The sequence below is a fragment of the Merops nubicus genome, unplaced genomic scaffold (assembly GCF_000691845.1).
Source record: "Merops nubicus isolate BGI_N331 unplaced genomic scaffold, ASM69184v1 scaffold13988, whole genome shotgun sequence".
In the NCBI taxonomy this organism is placed as follows: Eukaryota; Metazoa; Chordata; class Aves; order Coraciiformes; family Meropidae; genus Merops; species Merops nubicus.
The window spans coordinates 58,100-84,601 of record NW_008626469.1 but is presented as its reverse complement, the minus strand read 5'-3'; the positions used below and the strand labels follow the sequence as shown (position 1 = coordinate 84,601).

The 26,502-nt window shown below is 43.6% G+C and overlaps 1 protein-coding gene across 1 annotated transcript; it reads right to left on the bottom strand.

Moving 5' to 3' along the window:
* Positions 1-833: 833 nt before the first annotated feature.
* Positions 834-26,136, bottom strand: GMDS (GDP-mannose 4,6-dehydratase; the record flags this gene model as incomplete). The annotated part of the gene is made up of 3 exons (XM_008946019.1): positions 834-961; positions 25,020-25,124; positions 25,944-26,136. Coding segments are annotated over 3 exons (426 nt in total), but the record flags the coding sequence as incomplete, so codon positions are not given.
* Positions 26,137-26,502: the final 366 nt, after the last annotated feature.

Here is a 26,502-nt window from a genome sequence, read left to right as displayed (position 1 = left end):
AAAATCCCATATCAGACTTTTTCCTACTGAAATACTTCTTACTTTGTGATATGGAAAAACAAAACAAACAATCATCATCTTTTTAAACTACATCAATGAATGGCGAGGCCAAATCCGGTTTCCCAGCAAGGAATTATTAAAAGACAGAAATAGTCCAATGACCACAGGAAATCTTTAAGCACCAAAATGGGGACAAAAGTCTCCTGGGGAAAAGACAATATTTCCTACATGGTCATTCATGTCTGCTTGTGATACAATACAGGGGCATTGTTTGTTTGTCTGCTTAAGTAGATGCACAGAATAAAATTAGAAACAAATCCCAGCTGCGAACGTCCCAAGCCCCAGGCGCAGGCAGGAGCTGCCAGACCTGCCACTGCAGCCCTGGGGTGCTGCTTCTTCCTAAGGCACAGCCAGCATTAATACAGATGTTGGTCTGGCCCATTATAGCAAAGGTCACAAACCTCCAGCAGGAACTTTGACTTCAGGTCATACTGCATCTTGCTGCAATCTTCGTATTGGCCATAAAAATTGTCAAAACAATAGGAGAAATATTCTAAAATAGATCCACTTTATAGTCAGTGCCCTCCCCCAAGGAATTCAGTCAAGGAATGTAAACCCAAAGATTTATTTTTCTGTTCAGGTCATGCTTGGTGTAGACTGCTGTGTTACCAAATTCCCTTGTCCATAATTAAGAGCAAGACAAAGTTAACAGGCCTCTATAGGCAAAACCATGCTGGGATAGCCCTCCGTGGACCATGACCTGAAGCTACAGCAGTAAGCATTATCCCTACCACAAGGCCCATGCAGAAGAAGGCACACGGCCCACAGCTTACCTCAACGTAGTCCCTGGCATGGCCCCAGTCTCTTTTAGCATCCAGATTGCCCAGGCTGAAACAATCCAGCTGTCCAAGGTGAATCTTTGCTACCGATCGGCTAATTTTCCGAGTAACGAAGTTGGCCCCTGGAATAGACATAAAAGGTGTATCAGCATAGTCACAGGGGCAGGAACTGGCCACAAGAAACACCTTGTGCAGGGCAGCAGATGGTCCCTCTGTCGTGCTCCAGTCCCTCACACCACCTAGACCCACGCCACCACTCATCAGCCGAGTCGGCCGAGGAGCTTCCAGTGCAAGTGTCACATTAGCTGCACTTCCACAGCAGAGATCTTTCTTTGTGGGACTTCTGAAGCATTCCTAATTTGCTGCCTCAGTATTCAGTCCAGGCATGAAGCCAAAGAAAATCATTTGGAATGTCAGTTCTTAAACACAAAATGCAAAAGGTTACATAAAGAAGACAGACATGTTAGACCACCCTCAAGTTTTTTGTTTCCGTTTCTTTTTATATATATATATTTTTTATTTTCTTTTAAGGAATTCATATACCTAAATACATTAGATTATTAATAATTTTTTAAAAGTTGAGGCTATCCAAATAGCACATACTCTCCACAGGACTATAATGGTTAAATGTGTTCTGCTTTTCTAGTTATTTGGGATTCTTTGTCCCCCAGGTTCAGTGAGATCATTAAACTGTGATTTCAACTTTTGTCAGCTGAAGGCTGCACAATATTTTAGTGTATTTCTGTATTTAGTTGACTGTATTGCTCTGGAAAATTTTTGTACCTATTTCTGCCCCCTCCAGAGCTGTTTTAAACAACACTTGTTTCTAGTTGCTTTCATCCCCTGATTTTTAGGCTATGATGGCCGTGTTGCTAAAACGTGGTCAACAGGCCCCTCAGGAGCAGAGCGATTTGAAGTCAAACCAGGAGTTCAGATTAAACAAGCCCAATGGCATTTGCACAGTAATGGGCCACAGAAATTAAAATTACATGCCTTTTAAACAGATTAAAAAAAAATACAAAAAATGGCGTGGTGACAGATGATACCTCATCAAAACAGAGAGCAGGAAGGTCGGTGACAATGAGTGCACTTGTCCGTGCTCTCGGCAGACTGCAGAAGCCCTGAGCAGTGCAGCCTGTACAGTCAATGCACACATGGCAGGTTGTCATTATGGAACTCTGCACTTGGCATACACAACTCCATGGTTTGCTTCATGTTAAACAAACAATGGGATGCTAGAAAATTATTAAATAATGAGAAGTGTCTTTTTCAGACCAGTAATTTTTCCTGTAAAGTCAAGAGCACTACAGTAACTTTTTGTGTCATTTGATTCTGCCCAAAGTAAAAAAAAATAAATAAAAGAATGCACCTGTAAGACCCACGTGGAATGAAGCAGTTAAATAATTCAGACCTTACCACAGGATTGACAGAGAATTTTAATTTTCTATTATCTGCTGAACTAATTGGAATCCCAGTTATTAGGCATCTAGAATACACCATCAATTTGGCACTTGTTTTTTAAAGGATGAAAAATCAAATCACTTGTATATTCCCCATAAAAAGTGTTCACATATAAAGGAAGCATACCAAGTAGCATGATTTTCAAAATTTTGTAAATGAAATATACTGGGGAGTCTTTTTTTATGTTCCAGACTGCAATGGAGTGCTGAGCAAAGCTGGCTGCTTTCAGCACCACGTTCCCACCTGCAGTGAAAGCAGTGAGAGTTCTAGTCATCATCAGCATTAGGGCAAGTCTGACTGTCAGCCTGCACAACTAATGCACTTCAGCTTCCATTTTGGAGCAACTACTCCCTCAGCATTAAAATAAAAAAGCATATTAGAGAAAAAAGATATTAGGTTTTGTGTGTGGGAGACAGAACTTTTATATTATAAATTTATTTGAAATATATGTATGATACGGGACAAGGAAAGCAGATTCATCTAGCACAACACCTCAAATACCAGGAACTGCTGCCCTCCCGCAGACCCACTGATAACTGGAGAGAAATATCTTCAAAGATCTTCTCCAGGCAAAATCAGGGTATACCTCAAAAGGCTGAAAGGAAGAACTGAAGAGCACCACAGTGGAAAATGAAAAACTTCACCTTCCATAAATATTCTAGTAAGGGTTCAACAAAATAATGCCAATTATTAATTGTTCTTGGAAGTGCCTCAGCATTAAAGCTGTGGAAGAAAACTCTGCTGCTGTTCATCCTGAGAAATGTGAGTAGAATATTTTTTTATGCAGCCAAGGACTGAATGGCACACCTCAGAAGCATTTAAATTCTATGGTTCATAAATAATGTTTAAATACCGATTCTCTTCAAACCCAGTATCTCAGAACATGCCATTTCACTATGTGTTTGATCCCATGCCATCAAACAAACATCACAACTAGAACTGAAGCTGATGCCCACCGGAGTCAAACACAACAGCAGAGTCTATGTCAGCATTTCCATTGTAAAGCCCTATCCTGGGGGTTTGCAGTTGGGCTGTAAGATCTCACTGGGGGCTGAAACTTGGCAGATGTAAGGTCTCTCCTCAGGAATGGTTCTATCTAAAAGGTCTGTGTGGAGGGCTACAGATACCTTTTTATGACTGAAGACAAAGCACCTTTTGAGACACAGCAAGGGTTCACTTCCCCCTCCCTTAGGAGGTGTTGAGGGCTTGCTAACGCTGAACCTACAGCAGCATTGCCCTCCACAGAATAACCAGTTAGTGCCAACAAGAGTATCCACAGAGCTGCTGGTGTGCTACCTGCTTCACCCTTTATGCTGACTTTCATCACATCAAGATGAGGCAGCAGCTAAAACGCCATCAGCTACCACAGCTGAGTAAGGTCTGCTTTATAATGCTACTAACATTACTGACTCATGTGGAAACGTGTTGGTGGTAACAACAGAAGCTAGCTTAGACTGGCAGGGAAGAGAGATGCCCGAGTGCCCCCTTTGTCTCCTGGCTTTGTACTTCTCCCTCATTGCAGAGGGGTTTTGTAAAACAGACCCCACTGCTCACACCTGACACAATGAACATGGAGTGCCCAAACCTCTGTTCAACGTGTGACATATTTTGACTGATTTGACCACTTTTTTTAAAACATGTAGGGGCAGCATTGTTATGGGAGCAGCACACTTGTGGGAGCTCACTGTCCTACAGTCATGGAGAGAAGAGTCGTTCCTGCTCCCAGAGCAGGGCCAGGCATGCTGGGCTAACTGCCTTGCATAGTTACCTCTGCAGCAAATACACCAAACCACGGTGGGCCACGTGCTGCTCTGGTGTGGGTCGCCAGCGACGGCGCTGCAGTCGCTGTACCACAGCAGCACAGAGCTGGCCAGGCACGGCCAAGGTTGCTCTGGCGTGTCCATGCCTTTCAGCAGCTCCAAACAGCCTCAGCTGCACAGCGCCTAACAAGTTTTTACGCTTTAAAAGAGGCCTCAAACATGAGTTTTCATGATATTAACAGCTCTTCCAGGAACCCTGGGCATTACCTTAGATTTGTTTTCAAAATCCAAGCTCTCCCTCTGAGATCATTAGCATTCCAATAGGTAATATAAGGTCTGACTTACAAACCAAATTTAACCTAGACAGGATTTTCAGCAAGGATTCCTCATCAAGCAGACCTGGTCTGTAAAACATATAACTTGTCAGCAAACCACCCTAGGAAGAACATCACAAGAAGAAGGAGCGGAGGCACGGCGCGATGGCCGGGGCTCTCCGGCCCAGACCTGTTGGCTACGCCTGGCAAAGGCCCCGTCCTGAAAGCTGGACACCTCCCTCCTTAACACACATTTAACATCATTGCTTTAGGGAGGACCCTTCATGCACCACCAGTTCCAAAGCTGGGCACCCCGAGAAGAAAGGGTCTGAGTCTGTGCCTTAGCACCCTGCTGCTTTTGTCAGCTCTCAAGGGTACATACAAAACTCAAGAGACAACAAAGCTGTGAGCTTAGGAAGAGTTTTATCCTTGTATAACACTAGTTGTTTCGTGCATAGGGAAATCCATCATTAATTCTGGTAAAATCACAGAATAACAGTCAATATGACAGCATTTAACAGCAACACTTACAAGACAGCTGCAATGGAGTCCTAGCACAGTCTGTCAAGCTGCCGTAACATCATCTTCTGCATTTTGCATAAAATATGATAAAAAGGTCTTTAAAGATGCTGGCACAAGAAAAAGAGTCTTTGGGTTTGGTTATTTTTTTTTTTCCTCCAAGTTTCTACAGTTCTGGCACAGATTCCAGTGGAAGCCTGACATGTTCAAACACATCGTGTACCCAGTGCTTCACTAACCCACAGGAACATATTTCTTTTAACATAGATGTGTTGTAAATTATACATTTAATGAGATCGTTAAAATGTTTTGATTGCCTGAAAATCCACACTGCTCATAATTTCCATTCTAGGAGAAGCTTTTCCATCTTTGCAACAAGCTGAACTTAAGAAACAAAGCAACACCCACTTTTTCTAAGAAATGAAGCCCAGTCTCCTTTAGCCTATGCAAGTGAAAACCAATAACTATTATTCAGAAGTCAGTGGAGTCACATTAGTATAAATCAGATGAAAAATTAAGTTACAGATCTTTAAAGTAACCTTCTATATTTTGGGTTTAAATGGGATTTTCAGCTGTATCTTGAGTGAAATACCTGATAGAGTACTGCAGCTGGGTAAACTACTAAGGCAGCTACTGAGTATCTGACAAACACTCACACATTACAACTGGCAATTGCCTTTCTTTACACAGCAGTTGTAGAGAGTGAAAACCTCACTGTTCAGAAACAAAGGGAAAGTCACTTTTAAAAGTGATTTTTTCCTTCCCAGTTCTCCATAATCTCCTGTAAATATTCCACAGCAAGTACAGCTCCATTTGGATAAGCTTGCCAGAAAGCCCACAATCAGAGTTTTGCAAACTGCATATGAAATAAGGGTGTTATGATTCATAAGCAACTCATCGTAAAGTCATGCACTGAAAGGGAAACATCTTCCTGAACCGAGCAATAAATCATTTTACTTCCTGAAACATGAGATAGAGTGCTTTAATTCTTACATTTGAATCCTCTATAGCATAGCTGGAAATACTTTGCTTCATCATAATATTTCCAATCTCTTTCTCTGTCCTTTTAAATTGTAATGGTACTTTACATAGTGAGTTTCTCAGATTTTTTAAAACGTTTGCAGTGTTTGTCAAAATTTCCAGTTTACATGCCCCCCAACTACCTTCCAGTGGTCACGTGAATCTTTAAACAGGAAAGATAAGGCTACTGGTAATAGGCTTGTTTCTAAAGATATTCTTCATCAACCCCCAGGAAATAATCATTGTAACAATAAAATCCACAGATCACAGATTGAAAGCAACAATCCAACAATACGAGGATAAAGTTGAACCTTCTTACTAAGAGAGAGCCTCATTTGGGATTACTTTACAATTTGTGACTTCAGTAACATGAAGTGGCACCAACTCATTTAAATACTGCTAACAAAAACATTAACTGGCATATTGATGGAAATATTTCCCTTTACAACATATTGACACACATTTGGAACTTTCTGATGCCAAAAGCAAAATGTGCTAAGTCTGCTCAGCCCCATTTTCCATTTGAACCACACTTCTTGATGGAATTCCTTGGGTAATGGAATATATATGACTACCTACATTTTAAAAACAAGGAGGTTGAGGGAGAAAGGTAACAAAAGGTGTGCAGAGGTCAGAACATCAGCAGCAGGAAGAGACTGATGCTCTTCAACCCAAGAGTACCTCTGCCCCTGACATCCACCTGCAAACTGAGAACGTTTGGACAGCTGCAGCCAACAGGAGGTCAGATGAACTGGGCATGGAGGGACCAAAAATTAATGGTTCTTATAATCTGGGGGGAAAATAAGAGTGAGAGACAACCTCGTGAGGAGCGACAGGGTACAGAAACTGGGAGGGAGTGCAGAAAGCAGGGAGACTTTTCTTTTTCCCAGTGGGTGGAAGCTGGCACGAGGCTTCCCTGGAGGGACAGCTAGTGAGCCCTGTCCGAGGCGCAGGGAAGCAGGGCAAGAGACCTCCCAGCCAGCAGAGGATGAGACCGTGAGGTGACGTGGCACAGCACAGCCAGCCAGGCCCCCTCTGCTCCACAGAGCTAACCCTTCCCTGGGACCTGCCACGGGGGCTCCCACCTCCACTACTGCTCTGCATGCAAACAGATAACAGGTTTACACCTCCCCAAGAACAACCACGGGGTAACTTCTGTGACTACACAGCAGCAGTTCTCTAAAGTGACTGTGAAAAATAGACATTTAATTAGCAGGCAATCTGTGTGTGCAATGCACAACACAAAGGTATTACATTTCACATTCAAAATACCCTTCTTCAGAGCTAATGACACATCTCAGATCTATCATATGAGCTTGCTGAAAGGACAGGGTGGCACACCAGCAATAACTGCTGGGCAAAAGGTGCTATTTCAGTGTATTTCCTCCATATAATTTTTCTTAAATTAAAACATTTTCCCTCAGGAACTGTACACTGGACAGGAAAAGGTGAGGCATCAAAGATTCTTATGAAGGGGAACCCAAACATTAACACTGAAAGAAATATGCAAAAGTGTTATCCCTGTTCCCAAGTTTATGCTGTTAATGGTATTTACATAAACAGAGCAGCGTTTCACTTACAGAAAACTTAACCTTTTGCTCCAAACTGTTCCCTTTGATTTCTTAATCACAGGTCACATACACTGCACTGTAAAACAAAGGTAAACGTCTTCAGCCACTCTGGTTTGCTAACGCTCATTTAAGATGTGCTTTTTAAATTGTACAACTAATGTGACTGATTCAAAGCTCTCATTTAAGCTGGCACAGAATTAGACAAGCCCTTGCACGTATGAGCTGTGGGCAGCAGGAGCGTGCACAGCCTCTGTGCCTTGTCCAAGCACGTGTGAGCAGCTGCAGCCAGGGACCTGCTTTGCTGAACTAGTGCTGCTAGAGCTAGAAATGCAAGTCACCAAAAGGAAAATCCAGCACTTGGACAAAATGGAAATATCATGCAGTCTAAGGCAACTTGCCCCAAAACCAGATTTTAAATGATCCTGTTAAATAGCTATCGGAGGTCAGGCATCTGTACCCTTAAATTTAACACCCCTTTTCTTTTCTCCCTGTCTTTCCCCTCCTCCATCCTCTCAGCAACCAGTAGCACATCAAAAAAGGTGCTGTGTGATGGTTCAGGCTGAGATGTTGAGCCTTTACCCTAGCACTCCCCTGAGATGAAGCAGGCAAGGCTTTTAATCTTACCTGGTGACACATGACTGATTAATACAGTTTCTTGGACCTTCTGACCTCTGAGCGACTAAGTCTGGTTGGGCTCCTAGCCTCTGCAGGGGGCTGGGACATCAGCTTGTGGTGGGTCACAGCATAACCAAAGCTTTGCACAAGTCCTCCACGCCTGTCTGTGCACCCATCTTGGTGCTAACTTCCAACGTGCAAACCGCTGGGTATAAAACGTGTCCTTTCGCTCTGAGTCAGGGGTAAAAAGAACTTTCATTTACTTCTGCTGAAGTCAAGAGTGTAACATGAGTGAGCCTCAAAGGCAATCCCAGTGGTGTACGACTGCTGAGTCAGTGCTGATGTATTTTCTTGGAGAGAGAAAAACGGTCTGGCTACAGCCAAATAGCTTACTTGAAAATTTTGCCTCCCACACAAACTAATAAGCAGTCCTAGACGGGCTGGACACTTACACAGTGTAACTCAAAATGTTCCTAAATCCATGTACCTCCCTTCTGAGCTTTGCTGCTCAGCTGTTCTCTTACGACTTTCTTCTGGTTAGTTTTGGGGCAGTGGTAGTTCTCAAGGTACTCTTTAGGTCCTCAATACATCACTTGGTAAACGTGTTCCCAGCAGGGCTGCTGAGGACAGAACAGGACGGCACTGGAAGCCGTACTCTTGGACAAAGCCAAAGCAACCTTCCTCAAATGTAAAGTGTGAACAGCAAAGCCCCTTGAAACAAGCTTGGGGTGGTGGCGGTGTGATGACACCCAACCCTAATAAAACACACACCCCCAAGCCTAAGTTTAAGAAGATCATGGAGGGAAAGGCAGAGACAAGCTGAAAATACCCCAGGAAGGCTGCAAGCCAACAAAGCCAGCAGGTCCCTTCTGCTCCTGAAAGGCTTGGACTCGTTTGGCCAACACACATGGTGACCTCCTGTACTCAGAGAGCCAATAAAAACAGTATTTCACCTAGCTGTAGTTACTGCCGGCTGCTTAAACGTCCCATAAAAAGTTATGTCCTTATTTCAGAGTGGGCCACGATGGCTCTCAGGGGGCCCTGAAGAGAAGCAAGGGGGCTACGGCTTCCACAGGCAAGCCCCGGCCTGGCCGTGCCACCAGGCAGGGCAGCAGCTCTCTCAGGGGCACAGGGGACACCTCCAGAGGCTGTGTAAAAGCTGCTGCTGACAGCACAACCACCCCCCAGCCCCCGAGAAACCCTGGGCACGTTGCCAGTCCTCACGGGAAAAGGCACTGGGGCAAAGAAGCAGGCACTGCTATTGCCCCAGCAAACCACCCAGCACAGGACATTACAGCAGCTTTCTGAAGCGTTCAGACATTTCAGTGACTCGTTCTGATGCTGCCACTGAAGCCGAATCCCACTCCTGCATTCTTTCTGTGCAGGAATAGTATTTCTCTAGTGCAATTAATTAATTAATTAAAGATAAACACACAGCAATAAACCCAGAGAACTCAGTCTTCGGGAAAGGTAAGTTGGTGAGTTTTGCTGAAGTCAGATTACATAGGTTTACAAAGAAGAATGCAAACTTAAATATTCTGTCATTTACACATCCAATAGCCACAAAAATTTTGCATAAAAAAAAACATGAAACAAAACATTTGGAAAGTAATTAAAAGGCAAAAACCAGAGGATCTGAATAAAATGTCTATTTACCACCATCCAGCTGTTATGCTCGCTACTAGTTTAGTCTCAGTATTTTTAAGAACAACTTCTTCCTTTGTGGACTCCTGAAATTCACTGTTATCCTGTTTTTGTGATATTTCCCATTTAAGTTAGTTTACGCTTCCTCTAGGAACAGAAGAGGCAGTCAGATCACCTGCTGGGCTGAGAAGCCTGCAATACTGGAGCACAATGGGGTGAAACCAGGACAGAGAGTTAGCCCAATTCTGAATTTCCTGGCTTTGTATTTTTAGTGAGACATTTCATGTATTTTTAATATCCCCATAGGTAGCTGCACATGCTCTCAGAAGAGCACACGTGCACACACACTGTACGTGTTTGGGAAGAAAGCTGTAAAGTCTAGCACTAAAAGTTAGCATGTCAGGGTTGTTTCTAAACACACTATGACATAGTTGCACAAAATGCCTCCAGATCCAGATTAATTACATATTGTCATTTTTTTTCCCTAATAGGATTGTCCCCTGTGCAGGGAAGAGCCTTACTCAGAGAGCAGAGGCTACTGTCGTGGGAGGAGTGAAGTAGGCAGGGGTCCTGTGCAGTCTGAAGCTAAGCAAAGATAAAGAACTGCAGTAAAAGAAACGATGGGTTCACAGTTTGTTCTGATTAATACTGCAATGGAGAAATGAACAAAAGCCTTGATTCTTCCGAAAATTCTGAAAAGGTGCTTAGAGAGTCACTTAAATCAAGGTTCACATTTAGTCACTGCCCTGTAATCCTCTGTGTGCTCCACTACCAAGCCCTCAGACACAAAGGGATGGGAGTTTTACTCTGAGCATCAACCAGTCAATGCAGACTCGGGTTTTCTTCATGTTTTAGTTTCTCACTCCCAAAAGCAGGGATAAAATGCAAACATCCTACAGGAATTTGAGAAAGTTAAGGATCTTGATATTTGTGAAACAAGAGAGAAATGCCCTGGAAGAGTCAAAAAGGGATGAAATCACTCACAGGGCGAGGCTTGAAGATTCGCCGTGAAAGGGGCACAGCGTAAAGCTGCTGCCAGAGCGCTCCCTCCTCTGCTGCCTGTCCCCCGAGACCGACCACCCGGGTGAGGCATCAGGAGGGGGAGCCTGCGGGGGGCTGGGGCGTGGACCCAAAGTGCAGACAAGACATTTGTCAGAACACACAAATTTCAGTGAAGCTTGCAGAGGCACCCCTTGTTCAGTTGTTACACAATTTTTTAGCTAATCAAGTTTGCAATGTCCTTTTCCCTCTCCTTCACAGTTTTCAGGATGTATTCGTATTTACCTCATTTGTTATGCCCATACTAATGCCTTTTTCTGATGAGGAAAACTGTAACTGTTGTGGCCACAGGATTCTTAAATTTCCTGCTGCAGCCTAGAACCCACTTCCAAAACTGGACAAAACTGAATTTCAAACAGTTTCCCAACGCACACTGAAGAGTTCATCTCTCAAATGACACTTTGTGGAGGGGCTCGAGGGGCAGGGAGGGAAACCGCTGAAATTTAACCCTGAACCCCACGTGAACCCAGGGACTGGGGCTGCATATTTTCCACTGTCCTGCCATCTGCTGCCTCGCTGCACGTGGTGATCTCTGGCAACCCCACTGAGAGCTGCCTGGGCTTCGGCTCTGCTCAGACAGGGTGTAGAAAGAAAAGACACTGAGAATGTCATGGCTGGCTGACCAGACTACTGAGATCAGAGAGATTATGCCTCATTTGCTCACCAAGCCCTGCCAAAAGCAACACCATTTAACTGCAGGTACTCAAAACCCAACAGGCACGTTTAAAGGAATTCTAGCCTTAAAAAGAGGACCATTCATAACGTGCGTTTGCTGGGGATACTGGAGCTACCACCTTTTGGCAATTATTCATGAGAGTTTTAAAAGAAAGTTTACAGTGCCCAGCACTCAGATACAAGTGATAGCTGGCTGAAAGTATTGTACCTGATTTCAGGACATACGGACCTGGAAGATGACTCATGGCAGAAATAAACAAAAGGAATCAAATAGCCCAGCAGAGCTAAACACAGAAAAACCAGAGCTGGTCTTTTAAAACAGCTCCAGGCTGTTATCTCCTGGCTGTGCAACGCTGCACAGTATGGGAGGGTGAGGGTTTGGTACTTATGTGCATAACCTTCCTATGTCACCTTCTGACAAGGGACCTCCCCCGAGCCAGAGCCAAACCTCCCTTTGCTCCCCAGAGCACCCCCATAGGCTCGAGGCACAGAACCAGCTCTCAGGCTGATTTCCCCTGACCACACTCTGCTGAGTAAGGACCCAGCCCTTTCAGAGACAAAGCACCAAACACTTACCCACAGAACTGACTACTTCAGAGTTATGACTGTAAAAGCTGAGGAATCCTTTAGAAGTGTCTTAGAGCTGCTAAGGGATATTGCCTGCAAGACAATGACTGTAGGACACGGAGTTACTGTAGGATTTTGCATTGTGCCATGCTGGCACCAATTGCCTGTTATTAACCTATCTCCCCCATCCTCCCTGCTTCATGAGAAGTACTAGAAATGAAGAGGTGTATGTGTCTACAACAACATCCTGCCCTACTTCTTCACTCAAATACTGATCTTGGAAAGGACAGAGCCTTCTCTTGTATCTGCCTGGGAAAACAAAGGCACTCCAGTAAGGTAAGTTTCTCTAAGGGCTGCGAGACTGTGGTAGGCAGACATCAGGGCTAACAAATGATCTTCTAATTGCAATGGGACACTACAAAATTGTCTTGTGGCTGTCACCCTTTCGTCCTCCCTGCTGCTCTGCTGCCTCCACTCTGTCTGCCTCGCAGCGAGATCAGAAAAAGCCATGTCAGAGGAGGAACAGGAATCTTCCTCCCAGCTCCAGCTGTGTTGCAGCCAACAGGCTCCATCGTTTTGATGATTCCGGGACCCTTGAATCTCATTTCATCCCAGTGGAGGTCGGAATGCCTTGCAGACCTACAGAGGGAGCTTCTGAAATCCTGAATCTGTTTCCTCACAGAAAAAGCTTCCCTCCAAGAGCTGGAGTCAAACACCCTGGACCCTGAGCTCTCGTTAGTAGTCTCTGCACCAAGGCAACCCTCCTGGCTTGCAAGGGAGTATGGCTAGTACTGAGCTCTGTAAACAAAAGGCAAGGCAGGAGGAACGTGTCCAAGTCACTATGGCAGAGACATCAAACATGTTTTCCACAGTATTTTTCTTTTGATATGAATGCACAGCTGGGAAAGAACAGGTTTGAAGTAAAAACTGCCCATTACTCCCTGTTTAAACCACTCCTCTGCCGCTAAGCTCCACTGAATCAGAGCTCCCCATTCCTGCTCTTCTTCCTGACTCATAACCCCAGTGACAGCCACGAAGCCGGGCAGAGCCACTTCATAAAAAGTACTAAATGAAGCAACTTTTAATAACAACAAGGACTGGCAGGTAGCCATGCTAGAGAAGGAAAGGCCTGGTAGGAATGTCCTGCAGCATAACAGTCTCTGTTGTTCTCATTACTGCAAAGGAAGAAAATCTTTTTGAATGCTTTTGATTCAAATGATCGTTTGACAGAAACGGCAGACAAGACAAATGGCTGTAAAACAAGGCAATTGGATTTCCTACTGCTACAATATCTTACTTGGCTCCCATGACACAATTTCTCTGTTATTCTGCCTTGCCATGGTAAAGTAAACTTACAGGCTACCCAGAAAACAGATGAGTGTAATCAGTCCTTTATGAATTATATCCCTTCACGCAAGGAAAGCAAATAACTTTTCCTGCTCTATAATAACTGTTTCTAATACTTCATTTATTCTTTAAATTGTTTATAAAACACTTCAAGAGAGGTCAAGATGAGAGGGCAACAATAATTGGAGATTAAGGAGACTCTGTAAGTATTTTGCACCTGTGAGTAAACACTTCAACAATTGTTATGATACAAGATAGATCTCCTAAAAAAAATCAGCTTATTTATAATTTTATTGAAGATACTTGTTATTTCATCTGTGAGAGAGTCCTCATCTTTCCACAGCTATTTCAATTCAAATTTAAGCAGCTGCAGAGTTGCCTGACATCACATGATGGGCAAATAACAATAACCTAGTCTCCTATGGAAGAAACCCAAAGGAACCTCGAGCTGAGGGCAGCTGATTTTCCTGTGAGGTTTTCTCTGAGTCTCCCGAGGAAGCAGGGACTCTCCTCACAGACAGGCGTGCTAAAGCACACAGGGTCAGGATGGGGCAGAACTGAGCCTGAAGGACACGGTGTGAATTTATGTGCAGGACTGGTGTCTCTGGGTGTGGTTTCAAAAGGAGGTTTCAAACAAAAGGGGCCATCGTGTCCTCCTTTCACAGTCCCCGTGGCATGGTTCAGCCCACTCTGGCTATTGTTCCCCCCTTGCCCATGCCCAGCACTAGAGCGGCCGCAGCGCTGTTCTGGGAAAGCATCGCTGAATTGTTTGGGTTGGAGGAGACCTTAGAGATCATCGAGTCCAACTGTTCCCCCAGCACTGCCAGGTCCCCACTGCCCCGTGTCCCTCACACCACATCTCCACGGCTTGGAAACCCCTCCAGGGGTGGGGACTCCACCACTGCCCTGGGCAGCTTGGACAGCCCTTGGCAACCCTCAAGGGCAAGAAATTGTTCCTCATCTCCAACCAAAACCTCACCTGGCACAACTTGAGGCCTTTTCCTCTTGTCCTGGCCCTTGTTCCTTGGGAGCAGAGCCCGACCCCCCCCTGGCTCCAGGCTCCTGTCAGGAGCTGTGCAGAGCCAGAAGGTCTCCCCTGAGCCTCCTTTGCTCCAGGCTCAGCACCCCCAGCTCCCTCAGCTGCTCCTCCCCACACTTGGCCTCTAGACCCTTCCCCAGCTCCGTTGCCTTGTTGTGGGGGTTAGTTACACTGGTGTGAAGTGTTGCTGCTTTAACCCCTCCTGTGAGCTGAAGCAGCAGCACGTGCTGGTTAAAGTCAGGTAAGAGCTCTCCCCAGCACAGCTGGGTCCCTCCCTCGGGGGCGACTCCCCGGCACAGCGGCTCCGGGGCTGGGCCTAGCTCCCCTCAGCGCCACGGCCCGCACCACGGCCCGGCCACTGCCGGCCACGCCTTCCAGCTACAGCTGCACACAGTGCCACCGAATCCTTAAACCCTCAGCCAACTGGCTTCTTTTAGAATAATTAAAACACATCACACCAGAAAAAAAAAGCTTCTGTCAGTTTCTCCATAGCCCACAAGACGCTGCGAAAGGAACCACTCACATCCCCTAACATCTCACCTGCCGATTAAAAAGAAAAGCCAGAACAAGTTGCTGAAAAAGATAAAACAATCAAATTCTGAGTAATTATACAGAAATAATACACTTAAACATGAAAAAAATGTTTGCTGAGGGATTTACAAGTAGCCAGCCCTATCAGCTTACTACAATGTGGTTAAATTCTTAAGTTATTCTCAAGAGTTTCAATGGAAACAATATTTTATTCATGACAAAGTACTCTCTACTTATTTTATACAAAAAGTTTATAAAAATGCAGGTTCAAGATTCAGATTTTATATCATGCCTTTTTCTCTTCTTTTTTCATACCCACGTTTTCTTGTTCTCAAAGGCACAAGGTCATGTGGATGTACACACAAACACCAGCTCTCTCCAAACTACTTCAGCCTAATACCAAATTTTTACAGATTATTCCCACAATTTATATTAATCCCAGGAAAATGTTTCTCCTTGAACCTACATATTCCTTGGTACTACATGTTGGCCAAACCCTACAGCACATTTCCAGGTAGTTGCTGTCTACATCATTACATAGTTGCCTAGTTCTGGTTTTAGAAGCAGGGATTTGTTAGGTCCTCTTAAAATTACTAGCATGATGCTTCTGTCTTGAAATCCTTCTGTAAGTCTCTTACACTTCACCACATCAGCCATCCTAGTGCTTTGAAACATCTGAAAGCTTTTGACATTGAACAGCAGTTTGAAAATCTGATCAAGGCAACTGAGAAGTAAAAACTTGCTTTTACAATCGATAGAAGCAGACTTAGAGTCCATAAGCATCAAGATGCCTCTCTAAGTCTTTGTAGGATCACAGCTATGATACTCTGTGTAATAAAAGGCAGAAACATTCAAAAAGAACTTGCTGTATTGTGTGGCTGCATAAGTGTTTCTTTCCAAACAGGCTACAGAATAATAAGAGGCATTTTCCTTAATCCATTGAGGATGAATGTTCTAATTCTAAATGCTCTCCTAGCACCCTAGAGGAAAAGCATATTTTAAAAAGTGAGGGTTTTTAATTCAAAACCAAGCTTTCTTTCTTAAATATTAAATTACCTGTCTTTAACCAGTAGAAACAACATTAAATTTGAATGAACCCTCATATACATTATCAATCTGGACAATTTTCATTTATGTTGCTTTTACAGTAAATTTTACTGAACATAGTAATTCCTTCACCAGACTTTCATGCAGAGGCAGCCATTTCCAAGCATCATCCCCACACTCACACACACGCATAATTTTGGAAATACTGAATGAACATTCCCTGATGACTCTGTGGGTTTCTCCACGGGTGTTGATGCCTGGTTATCACTGTCTGTAAATGTGACGGTAAACCAGATGATATCACCACACCACCAAACCCACAAGGAACCTGCAGAACCAAAGTGGCAGGAGACACTTAACTCAGTGGCAAGTCGACCAGAGTTGTGCAATAGCTGCAGAACACTAATGAACTCAAACCCAGAATTGCTTCATCCCATGATTTCAAAACAAAGAGCTCATTTTTCCTTCAAGTGCAATTTAGGATTATGATACTTTTCTTAGGAAAAGCATCATTATGAGACACAAGTGAGAATTCAATAATGATGTGTTACCTATCCGTTACTTTTCTGACACTATGTTGGCAATAGATCTTGGACTCGCCAGCAGGACAGAAACTGTTGCCAGTTCTTTAGTACCACCAGCACTTTTGGAAGGGGGCAGCAAAGGTTGTATTTGTCTACTGTTGTTACATGAAATCAAGCTTTCAAGTTCCCAGCCTGAGTTACTCTTACAGCAGCCTGGCTCTGTTTTTCTTAAATATTGCATGGTCTGTGGGGACCATTAAATATGCTAAAAATATAATATCTGTATATGTGATACACTATTTTTGTGTGTGCAAAACTCAAACAGTTTTAAAGAAAAATGCCTTTTACTTGTACTGCATCCTCAGTTTACTTGTTAATGGACTCATTCACAGCAGCATCCTCACCTGAAGAAGCAACCAAAACAAGCCAGCTGGTGTCCACTGCATACGATTTAAAGAAATGGACTTGAGACTATGAGAACACTAAAACTGTGTCAGAAAACGGAGTATCTGCAGCTTGAGGGGCACTGCAAACAAAAACCATGAACTAGAGCACAGCAAGGGCTGGGATGCCAGACCACGCTGAGCTGAAGGCAGAGACCCTCTCCTAAATGTAGGAACACTGGAATTTCTACAAGGACACACCAAATGTAAAGGAGACCCATGGAGCCACCTTCTAGCCCAGATGCATGACAAGCACATGTGATTTCCACCCACAGCCAGATGACTGAAATCACTACAGGGAAATGGGAGCACAGTGAGACAGCTTATGGCCAGGACACACGGCGGGTCACCGCCACATCCTTCTGCTCCTCAGAGGAGGGGCAGTGGGTACACTGCCCAGCTCTAGGCCTCACAGCAGGCTGAGGTTTGTCCGTGGTACCCGGATGGCCAACCCAACACAGCACGACAGCACTACTGGCACCAGTCCACCCCATTCCTCTATTAAAAAAGGGACTGAACACTTCTGCCATCTCCTACTTTCCATATGACATACCTAGAGGATGTCAAAAATCAGTGCAAGGGTTTGAGAAGAGGAAGTCACATTCCTTCTGAAAAACACGGTAAACTCAGCAATTGCTGGCCTGATTTTCAGCGACAGACACGTGCAATATTTATGCAAGGAAACAACGTGGCAAAAAGGAGTATTTGCAAACTCAAATGCCAGTCACAGGACTGGCTCTGCTCAAGATTCAGGGGAACTTCAGCATAGATGCTTAAAATGAAGTATATCACTGCTACTACCCCTGTACAACAAAGTCCTTAAGACAAGGGATAATTTTCAAGATATTCCAAAGAATTATATAAAATTTGGGAAGTTTAACAACTGTTCCTGATCTTTGAAGATGTACAGTGTCTCCACTCATCTTGAGGAAGTGCAATAGTGGTAACAAAAGACCTTATCATTTTTTTCCAGTCTGCAGCAAGCAGAAATCCAGCATAAATGGGAGCCCATTGCATACCAGGCAACTCCAGTGTCCCTGACAGATGTACACCTGCCTACCAGTGACTCAGAGTATGGGCATGAGGTGGGGCTGAGAAGAGAAAAGTATCAGCAAGAAAGGACACAGAAGATTTATAACTTAAAAGTAACCATTTAAAAAAAGAAATAAAAATAAATGCAAAGCAAAATGTGTTACTGATGTTTTTCTCATGTCATCTGGATTTACTTTAAAGCCAAAATAAGCTCTGAAATTTCCAGATTCACACCAGCTAGACTTGGGATTACCATAGGATATTATCATTTTAAAGTTTCTGGCAAATAATCTCAATCCGTCTACTGATGGGTATTGATGCAATGAATAAACACCTTATATCTCCCTTAATACAAAGTTTTTATTACAAACGAGGAGGGAAAGGATGTAAACTGGAGGTCTGAGCTGTTTTTCTGGACAATTTTTTTACTACTTGTAAATCTATTCACATTTAATGCCATGAAATCAAGCTCTCACCATCAAAAATGAAAATCCATCAGCGTTCCTGCAGCAGTGGTTCCCAAACTCACATCCCAGGGCAAGAATTAAGAGAAAGCAGAGAAAACATGATACTGCATTCTCTCTGCTGGTCTGTTTTTAGTTTGTTTTCCAACACCAAAGAGCAACCCCGAAGGGTTCCATGGGAAACCTGCTCAGTGGGACCCACAACCCTTTGTTTCCACGCCTATCATTCCATAGGGTGAGATACAATACAGATCAAACTATGCAGCTGATATTGCAACACCTAGAGAGCATGTGGTATCAGGTTTAATTACTAAAGATACTTGTAAGCTGCTGGAGAACACTCATGCTTTTGGGCATAGCTTTCATTTGCCAATTGGTGCCTAACAATTAAGTAGATCGCATAATTATATTTTAAGTGTCCATGAAAGGCAGATCCTTGAAGAGGAAATATTTTGGCATGGTTGGCAAGGTGTGCATACAACAACAGTGTGGGAACACAGGTAACTGACAGTTTCTACTGCTATGGTCCTTGTAACAGGTTAAAATCTGCTCCCGAGGTCCTTGCCATCAGTGAACCAGCCTGGTGCAGATCAGCCTGTCCCACTGGTGAGATTTTGCACTGTTGCACAGTGACACAGGTTGTGTTTATAGACATAAAGCTTTCATGCACCCTTAAAAAGTACAGGGTGCATCTAACAGTCTGAAATCAAGCTATTTATACATGCCACGTTTGTCTGCGTGGTTTTGCTTCGTATTTTTCCACACACCTTCCTGGGAACTTTCAGTAAAGACTTAGTGCAATCAAGGCAGAAAAATGAAATTGTTCTTAAGTTCAAAGCAAGCTCTGACCAAATGCACTAACTTTCTCTCTGGCCTCAGATAAAGCAGCTTAACCTCCCTGTGGCACTGCTATAAAATCTCACTCTGTGATGAATCTCCTCAGAGGTGGCATCTGATTACCTTGCATCTCTTGCATTTATTTGTTTTTAACAAAACCCGAAGACTTCTTTGAGGAATAAGTTGACATTTCTTTCTGCTGTGTTTTTTGAACAAAGGGAGAAAATAAAGAAATAGGCACCTAAACCACATTATTTCTGAAAACCTTTCTACAAGTTTGTGCATTAAGGAATCCATAAGAATACTACAAATGAGATACATGCTCTGAGCAGTCCATTTCCCATTCCTGATTTCCATATCTTTCATAACATTTTATTGCAAAGTTTTGGGCTGATTCTTCATTAGAGAGAAATTTTGCCAATTCTTAGTTTAAGAAACTAACACTGCTATCTGCTAATATAACTTAAGAAGTGTTAAAAATTAGGTGGGTAAGGTTTTCTCAGTTTAGTAGTTTTGACATTTGGTAAATTGTGTGGATGCTCTGCCTTTTTTTTTTTTTTTTTGGATTATAATAAAAGTTGAAATCAGTCACAGAAAATAGCAAAAAACTATAATCTACTTTCTTCTCAATACAGTGTAAGCCACAAGGGAGCACATGATTTAATGACAAAAAGATGCATCTGATAAGATAATAATTTGCTTAAGGAGAGATCTGGTTTGTGAATGCAGCTGTTCCAAAAAATCTAAACCCACAGGCCAGAAATTACTTATGTTTTGTACAGGCTATATCCATAACTACTTAGATAAACTGGTGATAGACCCCAGGAAAGTAAGTCAGATAGAAAAGTGTAGAATCAGGGCTACTTCGAGACCCAACGGAAAAAAGAAAGAGCTGGTGGAGACTCCCCCCACCAGCTATCACTGCCAAGGCCAAATCCAGCAGGTTTCAGTACCTGGACTGCTCGACAGAGCAGCTTCCTTCATCAGTGACTCACCTGAGAAAAATATCTTTATATGTCCTCAATCAGTTCATGTACATGATTGTTTTATTCCCCTGTGTGGCAAGTTCCACGGCACTGACTGGGACTACCTGGATGCCCAAGGCTAAGGGCATGCAAAAATGTTCTCAGCTTTCAGCTCCTGTTTCAGAAGTTTACTGCTCTTAAAACAGAAGCTCACAGAGGAAGCCCACTTGTATTTTGGTGTGGTTGCACCAGTATTGGGTAGTGCTAGGAAAGCAACACTCCAGGTTGAAGATTAAGGTGACATATTAACAATGTAAAAATCAGACAAAACTCTCCATATGTTGTGATTGCTCTGATCAGTACTCATTTGCCAGTATCAGGTTCAACAGCAGCAGAATTAACTAAATTCATTTATTTTGTAACATCAGACCTGTTTCAAGGGGAAGACACATGTACCTAGGTAAAACAGCAGACAGGCATTAACCTGGCAGTCCTCTGTTACTACAGTCACTATTACTACAAGTCCACCAGTACTAGCAGACCTGCTGCCCACACTGATCCCTGCTGACATCTGAGTGCATGTGCAGGTAAGGGAACACCTGCACGGATCACTGCAGGGCAGCACCTCCTCAGTGCAGGTGTTCCCTTTTCACAGGACTAAACGTACAAAAAGAGTACCAGCAAACCCCCGTGGTATTTCCAGTGGTACCAGATGGACCAGACTCCTCTTGCACAGAAAGTGTGTATGGAGAGCAGCAATTAGTGTCTTCACTCAAAGGGATGAGAAAGGGGAATCTGGCAGACGTTGGCTACATCTCTTTACAGGAGATGCAGAAGAGCAGCTGTTACAGTGGGGATTGTAGGGATTTCTTGTGAAAGCTGGTAGCAGATGTCACCATCTGCTTCTGCTTTATCTATGAAATAGAGGCAAAAGGGAAACGGAAAGCTTGTTTAAAAAAAAAACAAAGGTGTCAAACCCCTCCATAAATTCAATAGGTACCCAAACATATTTACAGTGAATAAGGGAACCTCTTACCCCTTCTTCCTGATGCACAATAAAAGCAAAGAACGCTCGCCATTCTCTTTAAATCATGATTTCTTTTCATTTTAACCTTACTACATATATTTGACAGCACTCCACCTGCAATCTAACACCTAGCCACGTCCTCCCCCTGAGAGAGATCACAGAAATGAGCAGTTGTATCCTCTCCCTCTGGCTACACAGCGACGGTCTGATGACAACTGCTCTACCAGGGCTGGTATCAGATACACAAAACTTCCATAGTGAATGATCTCTACAATGGTGTCCTGTGTGGAGGCAAAGTATGTGTTACTTAGGGGAAAAAAAAAAAAGACAACAAAGCTCAAACAAAAGTCCTGTTGGATTGTGTCAGGAAGCGTGCTGTGCATGTTTGTACCTCTTGGCAGATAGAGATCAGGTGAGGCAAGCAATGAAGTGGTTAACCCAATCAGAAAGTCATCTTAGACATCCAAAGGCACAGCTTGTAAACTTGAGAAGGCTTCTTGCACAGAACCAAGGAGACAAAATGTAAGGGCTTGTCTGGGAAAATGACAGTCAACAAGTCGTTTGCTTGCTCACTCAGAAAAGGATGTATTAGTCAGATCCAGAGCCCAGCAGGACAGGAATCTTTCCAATGGTGTAAAAAAGGCTTGGATCGAGCCCCAGCTTTCCTGAAAACTCAACTTGCTAATCGCCTCACTCTCTCACTGTCAAAACCATCACCTCACTGACCAGAAATACCCTTCCAATACTGCTGTAGGGCAGGTATTTCCACACAGGTAATGCTGGGAGCCACGTTCAGCCAGCACCAGGAACTTGGTGGCCACCACCTCCCCCATTTGGTATTTGATAACGTCGTCTTGTCATTAAAACAGAACAAAAGAAAACAACAGTGTTCTAGGAAAGATTTACTTTTGTTTGTTTGCTTTTAGAAACAAAGGCTACCTTGTAGCCTACTCTCACTGTAGAGAGCATTTTGCTTTTCAGCTAGTGTCATATTTAGACAATAAATAAGCTTCAGAAATGGAAGATCCTATTCTCATTTGGCCTTGCCATAAATCAGGAGACACTTGAGCTACACCAAGCAAAGGATGCTTGTCTTACATGAGCAGACCACTCCTGGAAGTACTGTGCCAGACCCTCAGCTGGCATAAATCCACAGGACCCTACTTGCTTTGGTGTAGCTGTGTTGATTTATGTGAGCTGAAAAGCATGTCCTGGTCAAATAAGTGACTACATCACCTTAGAAAACTACAAAGTGACTAAGAAATGAAAGGCTGTATGTACAATATAAATTAAAAATGAGAAAGGAAGGCACTACAGAAAGGCTCAAAAGTAGATGTATATTTTTTAAGATTAGTCTGACAGCCAGCCACTTCACCCCCTGTGAGATTTCAGCCAATATGCTCTGTTGTTATGTACACAAGCATCTTTCAAGTATGGACCCAAGTATTGGTGCAATTTAATAATGCTGTACTATTCCCAAATTAAGATGTAAGGCTCAGACAGTGGGTTCAATCAACCTGGAATTTATCACTGGTGGTTTTCATAAAGTCACTGTAGCTGTGAGAACATGAAACATCAGACTTAAAAGCAAGCCCACACAGCAAACTTAAGTGCTCAGATTTGTAGCATGGTGTCATATCTTACGAAGTACTCTGGTTATGGTGTTTTTCTTACAGAGCAAGATAAAAGTGAAAAAGCAAATTAACTTCTCAGAGCCAGCACTTCTCTCAGGCCTTGGTAATTTTGAGAAATAGGAAACCTCCCATATTCGACTTAAGCACTCTTTACCCTTATGAACTCTGTGTAGACTTCCCTGTTATTATCCAGGCTACAAGAGATTAACCACCAGTGCTCCTTTCCGAGGTGAAGCTGGGGAGGCTAAGGAGAGGAGCAGGCATTCTGAAATAAGGGGTGTATATTCCTAAATTCCTTTCCCAGGGAAGCAGCTCTCAAGACCAGACATCTCTCATTTTCACTAGGCTCCCGTGTCACTGCCCCAGCAGTACAATATCCAAACATGATGTGATGGGAGATCACAAAGCAAACTCTTCACAGTTGTCTGTTCAGTTCAGCCTCAGTGACCAGCTGCTAGCAGCCACTGAGCACACAGCCCCAGTTCATCCTCCCTCACCATGAGTACTGAGCCTCCTGCTCTCCACTGATTCCCAGGCATGACCTTTTGTGTGGACAGGATGCACTTAGCATCACCATCAATGGGATGTTCTATCCCATCAATTCAGTGTAACACTAAAAAAATGGGACTTATGGTACGTAACACTGGAATAAAATCTGTGTTGGTTTGTTTACATGTTCTGAATTGTGGAAATCATTAGAATAGTTACAAAAAAAAAAAGCAAAACTGCAATGCATTTTAAAACTTCTGTGTATGCTACCATCTCTGCATAGGAATTAGAACTGCAGTTAAATCCTCTTTTCCTCCCAAGGCACCTTTGACATCCCTAGGAAAGTGGTGACTAGTTATTAAGAAACAACCTCAAAACAGCTTTTCTTCCGATTTCTTCTCTGTACAGATTTTCATCCTTTCTCCCATAAAATCACTGAGTGAATGGCCCTGGGCTGTGGTGACAGTTGCTCTCATGGCAGCTACTCCTGCTAAGGAGAACAGAGCCACCTGAAACCACTTCTATGACACAATTCCTGTTCGTGGCATTAAAACTGCACCCAGCACATACAACCAGAAGTACAGCCTGAGACTTCAAAGCACCGTCTTGGGTTCCCCACAGGGACTCTGAATGTGTTGAAAAGAGACTTCAGATTGGAAGCTCCATTGCAGCAGTGTCAAAGCTGGAACAAATGTCAGAGGGATCAAAACAGCAACAAGCACTGAAGTTTTCCTCCTCCAGAATGGCACAAGCCTACAGAGAGGCAGCACAAATGGTAAACGTGTTCCTAGAAATTCCATCTCATCTTTTAGCTCCTTAATGTTACCAGAAATCACACCAAGCTAACATTTGTCATTGCAGATTCCCTCATTCTTTATGATGGCCAGAATGTTTTAATTGCATAGAGATCACTCAGAGCAATTTGGACATCAGTTTACAGTGTGCCATAAGTACATCCTATTGACACTGATTCCTTTTTGTCTTTTTTTTTAAGCAGTGTTGCAGTTATAGCAGCATATTGCATATAATAATACAAAAATATTGGTTTATATGTGTAAGCATCATTAAAATGATTATATTTTGTGCCAGACTATAATTTCTGTAATTGTATTCCCATAAAATTTGAATTTCTTTTTCCTTCAGAACAGACCACAAGAAAAGGCTTCTCCACTGAGAATCCAGTCTTCTGTGTTAATTTAAAGTTCAATTTTAGAGTGTTTTCTACAGCCACAGTGCTTTAAGGGCAGAATAAAACTGTCATTGTATTTCAATCAGCCATGGACTCTCACTTAAAGTAAACAGCAATATTAATTGTTCATAAAGTACTGCAAGAAAGAAAGGGTTGATTAAGTGGAATTTAAGATGCATTGCTAGCAGGATTAAACAGAAAGGCATTTTAAAGCCATGTGTTGAAAGCCATCTTGTCAGAAGTTATGGGCCATAATCCACAATTTTTTCAAAATATACCAGGCTGGATTAATTAGTCTTATGAGTTTAGAGGGTCTGTTACTTCTGCCTCTTAATTTGACTTTTACAAAAAAATAAAATTAAAGCATGTGTGCAAAGTTGGGAATGGTTTCAGGTGGGTTTTCTGACCTCTCCTGGGGCTTTCATGATTGAAGAGGATGCCGTTCACAGCGAAGAGGTTGTAGGCCTCTCGGAAGTTCACCACGATCCAGTAGGCGTAGAGCTTTGCTGCCCCTGCAAAGAGAGGTGTAAATTATTGTACATGGGCTCTGCTCTCCCCAGCCCAGACACACACACACACACACCTCTCACACACGGGGTGAAGTCCACATTCCAGCCGCCGGGGGCATCAGGATTTGAGTCATTCCCTGTACGTGTCACGTTTCATATGGGAACAATATCCAGCCCAATAAACAGCAGCTGAACAGGAAAATGCTCCTTTTCTGTGCAGGCCAGGAAGCGCTAGGGCACTTTCTCACTTGTTTCCTCTTGCATGCTCCAGCACAGCACTTTTTCTTTTACAATATAATTAACACAGCCAGAGCGTGTGAAATACGCCACTGTGCTGACCTCTGCTAATAAAACAACAACAAAAAATACTTTGGAGGAATAAAAGCGAAAATCTGGTGCCTTAACACTCGAATTGATTTGAAACTTTATCACCAAAGTCCTCCACGCACATTGCTTTAATAAGTGTTTCAAATTTCATGCGAGTTCATGAAGGAAGAAGTGAGCTCTTGGGAGCTTTTCATTCAGGCAACGAAAAATATCAAACCCCATTGCTTCAGCAGTATCTCCCAATCCTTTGTGAAGCAAGATCCTCACCCCCCCAAAAGCTCTCTCCCTCCCAGCTGAATGAAGAGCTGTGCAGTGCAGTGAGATCCTCATTGCCAGCCCCCGGGCAATGGCAGTGAGCACTTCCATGCAGTCACTCACGCAGGCACGCCTCTCCACCTGTCTCACAGCTCTGTCGTCCTTCTCCCCTCACACACAAAGGACGCCAGCCCTGAGCACAGGCAGACAGACACCACAGGCAGCATCAGCAACCCTCACCGTAAGGCGACCGGGGGTAAAAAGGGGTCGTCTCCTTCTGCGGGATTTCCTGCACTTTCCCAAAAAGTTCACTGGTGGAGGCTTGGTAGAACTTCACAGAGTTGATAAGGCCACAGGTCTTAATAGCGTCGAGGAGCCGTAAGGTGCCAACCCCGTCAACGTCAGCAGTGTACTCTGCCAGGTCAAAAGAGATCTGGGGGAGAGAACGAAATCAAACCCCACCAGTGTTACCAGGGGCACCAGAACGTGCCGGGGTCACGCGCAGCCCAAGTAACACGTCACTTGCCACAGACCATCGAGACACTGCTGTACAGAGTAGATGCTCAGTTTACAAAAGTAGCCTCGAAGGATTTCTAAGAATAAACAAGCAGCTCCATAAATAGCAGAACCAAAAGACTGATGTTCCCCGATCCCTCCCTCAGGATTATTTTCCCATGTGAAGGACGGGGTCAGCCTCCCCGCAGCAGGAGCACTGTCAGGCACACTCATCTCCACAGCTGCCAATTTTCACAGTATTCACTTGGGCTTAATATCTTTGACACACTTGAATTTGGTTAAA